General features: G+C 49.9%; 1 protein-coding gene across 1 annotated transcript in view; it reads right to left on the minus strand.

The window, feature by feature from the left end:
- Nucleotides 1-420: 420 nt before the first annotated feature.
- The window catches only part of PSMD13 (proteasome (prosome, macropain) 26S subunit, non-ATPase, 13), a 17,809-nt gene continuing 13,605 nt past the window's right edge, over nt 421-4,624 (minus strand). The window contains exons 8-12 of the mRNA XM_011968499.1: nt 4,438-4,574; nt 2,515-2,577; nt 1,754-1,834; nt 1,466-1,582; nt 421-899 (exon numbers count right to left, since the gene is read on the minus strand). Of these exons, the coding sequence (XP_011823889.1) occupies nt 804-899; nt 1,466-1,582; nt 1,754-1,834; nt 2,515-2,577; nt 4,438-4,574 (494 nt within the window). The 3' untranslated portion in view covers nt 421-803. The remainder of the gene's footprint in view (nt 900-1,465; nt 1,583-1,753; nt 1,835-2,514; nt 2,578-4,437; nt 4,575-4,624) is intronic.

Here is a 4,624-nt window from a genome sequence, read left to right on the forward strand (position 1 = left end):
ATTCTCTGTGTACGTGCACCTCCACTCCCAGACGAGGAACCTCAAGGTGGTTTCCTTTACACGCCCAGTCCCAGAGATGGCTCATGTCAGCATTGGGGCACACTGGGTCACAAATGCTGGTGGCTATTTGAATGATGGGTGGTGCCAAGGATGCAGATGGATGCCTGGGTCGGGACAGGTACCTGACAGGGCTGGAGAAGGGAGTGGATACTCCTGGGTCTCTCTTGACTAACAATAAAGATAGGACCAGCTTCCTCGGTAGCCCTTGGTGTTGGGTTCTGCCCCAGTCTACTGTACGTGCAGGGAGGAGAAGGGCCAAGGCTGCCCCCACCACGTCTTCCCAAGGTTCGAACTCATGCTTTTTAACCTCCAGGCAGAGGCTTGGCCTGGAAGCTAAGCCCAAGAAAACAGAGCCACGAGAAGAACAAAGCAGAGGTGTTTATTATAGGAACATTCTCAAACCACAATGGAAAAGATGTCCGTACAGGTGGATGGGGATGGAGATCAACCTTGGAGTACATGGACTTTAGGGGACTTCCTGCCTCACGCGTTCTCTCTCTCCCTTATCACCTAAGACCCAGAGACCCCCACCCACTGCAGGAGAGACCCACAAAGAAGCCTTCTCCCTGTGGCCTGGCCCCCAACAGGGACAGTCCTGTTTTCAGAGCAAGAACAGTCTGTACTTCAGACAGGATCCCAACCCCTACCCAAATTCAATGTCGACCGTCTGAGCAGCCAGCTTCATCGGCTGCAAACGCCTCTCTCAGGTGGTCAAAGGAGACACGACAGGGGACCGGGGGGCCCTAGGTAAGGATGTCATGGGCCTGGTGCTCCACCAGCATCTCCATGCTCTTCACATCCGTGCACCAGAACTCCAGGCGGTCCTTCATTCCCTTGATCTGAAATGCAGATCCGGACACAAGGGGCATTAAGACACACAGGAGTCACAGGCCAAGTGGCCGCCACAGCACCTGACGGGGCGGCTCTGCATCTCCAGCCGACTCTCTAGGGCAGCTCTAATAAAAAGGACCTCTGAGCTGGGGGAGTGTAACAGGACTTCCCGGGTTAATTCTTATCACAAGGACATTAGAAAAAACTTGCATGAAAGAAAGCAGACAAGAATAGAGGAAATCCACAGGATTACATTTCCAGCAAATGGAAGATGGATGTGAGCTCAAATCACACAACCAGGAACGTATTTGATCGGAGTACCTATCTTAAGATTAAAAAGCACCATCAGCACAACTAGCACTATTATAATAATAAGCTTTTAAATGCAGGGTTCAAATCCCAGGCTTGCATTAAATTAAGCTCTTAGAAAAACCCAACAGCAGTAATTCATTCTCCAAAACCTCGTCTGATAATGCTTTCTTCCCAAATGGCTCCCATCCAAATGAAACTAAGACAGTATAGATACAACCCCCCAAAACCCACAGAGGTGAATAATGGTTTTCACACACAACACCTGCTGCAAATCCAGCACTCGGGGCTGCACCCAGGTCATGTGGACGCGTCTGTCCACCTCGTCTATGCTGCCTTTCACCAGCCCCACCGAAAGGGCCTTCATCACCAGGAGCTCCACCTGCGCAGACGGAGGCTTGTGTAAGACAGGAGAGCCTGACACACCCCCAGGGACCCAGATGGCCTCTCCCATCGTTTTTTACTGTCCAGGGAGCACAGCGCTCACACAAGAGCCTTGACTCCTCCATGTGGCAGCTCTGCTGCTCTAACACCCTGAGCCTAGGGACCATACCTCATTCACTGTGATTTTAGCACTTTTGGCAATTTCTTCAAAAGTAAGTTGTCTGTGATTGGCAGGTCGTGTGAAAGTCATCTGGAAAAAATTTTATTAACTATTTAAAACTATTTTTCCAAATAAAAATAGAGAACCGATAAGAATGTTTTGTCAATATTGGCTCTTAAAATAGACGTCTTATGAGTACCCCATACACTAAAAAGTTCCCTAATATTAGACTTACATCTTGTTAAGAACAAGCTTTCAATGCTTAGATAAGAAGGATAACAGCAAAATGCCTTATAGGAATTTTTGACAGTAGCCATTATTCAATCCCTGAACAAGTACTTGAGGCCACAATTTGGCCTCAAACCACAGGGTTGACCACGGCAAACCAGAAATGTAAGGGCCACTTCCTCAAGAAGCTTAGGTTCTAGTGGGGAAAGACAGACGTGTGTGTCAACAGGAAGCGACATGCAACGAGGAGGCAACCGCATCACGGTGAGAGGGGCAGCTACTTCATCTCAGTTCAGATGGTCAGGGAAGGCCTCAGCGGGGTGGCAGTGGGGTGGGAGGATGTCGTCTGAGCTAAGACCCAAATATAAACTTAAAAAAGCAAGTGGTGGCAAAGGAAAAGGAAGCTGGTGAAGAGAGTGACGCACAGCAGAAGCAGCAGCACTGAAAGCTCAAACTGCTCAGGACAGGCTTGGAGAGTGCAGCGCCCCCACCTGACCAAAATCTGACACCACAGACAAAGTGGCTCCCGGGGGTCTGCTTACCTCCATGAGGCACAACAACTGAATTTTCCTCAGAAGCTGGGCTTCGTTAGCTGCTAAATCAGGCTGTAAAGTACAGAAAGACGGAACAATGTCTTCCATGTCTGTGCTTATCAGTTACCTAACTGGGGCTCTGGAATTCGCTCTCTAACAGTAGACCGAACAAAAAGCAGCTAAGCAGATCCAAACATCTCACACTGCGGACTGCTGAAGCTCATCCACATCTTCTCCATTCTTCTTAGGAAATCTAACTGGGACACTTTGTCAAGGCAAGGAATTTACAAGGTAAGATCTGTATTAATGCTACAGACACCATCAGGCAAGGCCACAGGGTACCGGCATTTCGAGAAGACTCTCCTGGTCAAGGTGCTGTCGGGAAGGACACACCCAACAGCCCAGGAGGCTTCCCTCAGGGGCCGCTGCCTGCTCAGTGCCAGGGGAGTCCCTCAGGGGCCGCTGCCTGCTCAGTGCCAGGGGAGTCCCTCAGGGGCCGCTGCCTGCTCAGTGCCAGGGCAGTCCCTCTGAGGAAAAGTTTCCTTAATTTCTACAGACTTGTTCTGAATCAAAAGAGCAAGTTATTAATTTATAATGAAAAATATCATTGTCATGAGAACTAGAATACACTCTTCTGCAAGACGTGCATCATCTCTTCTTATAGATCAAAACGTTACTTAAACCAAGGAGACTTGTTTTTTTAATTCAAATAGCAACTCATATCCTGACACAGGCAGCCCCGCTGAGGACACTTCTTCCTCAAGCACTGGACAGGTCAAGCTCTGTAGAAAGGGCACTCCCTGTCCAGACAGGCTTTGCTGCCTGAACAGATGCTGCCAACATATATCTACAAATTTTTTCCCTTTAAATTGCTGTAACTAGCCATCTTCCTTTCTGAGTGGCACATTTTTTTGAGACATCAATGAATAACCAGACCACAGTTAGGTCTGGCTGCATCTGTGCTTTCTGCCTCTTCACAGTGACCTCGTCTATATCCACCCTGCTCCACTATGCAGGAATTTTACAAGTTTATGTTAAACTGAGAAAACTGAAAGTTTCAGAAAAATACAAAAATAACCATAATTCCTACCACAGTTAACATTTTATTAATATTTACTTCTAATAATCTCATTAAAAAAGAACATACTTCACCATTAAAGCTCAAGTCCTTGTTAAGCACCTTTTCCCAACTCCCACCTTCCAGAGGCACCTTCACCCAGTGCCCCCCTCCCCTTGGCTGAGGTGAACTGGCTGTTCTCCCTGCACAGACCTCTCCTCCTGCGCCCACTGCTCTCCCCATCCCTGCACCCACCGCTCTCCCCATCCCTGCACCCACCGCTCTCCCCCTGCACCCACCTCTTCCCCTCCCTGCACCCACCTTTTCCCCTCCCTGCACCCACCTTTTCCCCTCCCTGCACCCACCGCTCTCCCCTCCCTGCACCCACCCCTTTTCCCCTCCCTGCACCCATCACTCTCCCCCTGTACCCACCCCTCTCCGTCTCTGCACCAGGCACTTGTTCCTCCTTCATTCCACGCTCTCTCCCACCCACTCATGTTGGCCTCACACATTCGTCTTTCAGTTCAGCAAAGATACTAACATTTTCCTTTTCCTCCGCTGAGTGCACTGTTCCCACACTCTTCACTCATTCCTAAGGCCACACAGACCTTAGGTCACTATGGCTTCTACGCCTTCTGTGAGACCCTCTCCACCCAGCACAGATGCAGGGCCCACATTCGATTGTTTTCTCAGAACACCCTCACTCTAACCAACCACTTAACTCTCTGCTCTATGAGAGCAAGGACTAACCTATCTCGGTCTCCTCTGTGCCCAGTTCCTTCCTATGTGCCTAGGGAAGACGCTCAATGAACATTGGTTGTATGAGTGAGTAGATACACAGGGGAACAAGGGCTGGGGCATCCTCGGAGCCATACCTGCTGGCCCCAGGCAGTCTTCAGAGTCTGGAACCTCTCTACGTTGCCACTGTTGAAGGCATAGAGGGTGTCAATCAGCCACTGCCGGTCAGTGTTCCGCAGGGACTCCAGCACAGGGTGCATGAGCTGTGGGGATGGAGACGGTCAGCGCGGGGTGCATGAGCTGTGGGGATGGAGACGGTCAGCG

Source organism: Mandrillus leucophaeus, unplaced genomic scaffold (genome assembly GCF_000951045.1).
Source record: "Mandrillus leucophaeus isolate KB7577 unplaced genomic scaffold, Mleu.le_1.0 Scaffold845, whole genome shotgun sequence".
NCBI classification, from domain to species: Eukaryota; Metazoa; Chordata; class Mammalia; order Primates; family Cercopithecidae; genus Mandrillus; species Mandrillus leucophaeus.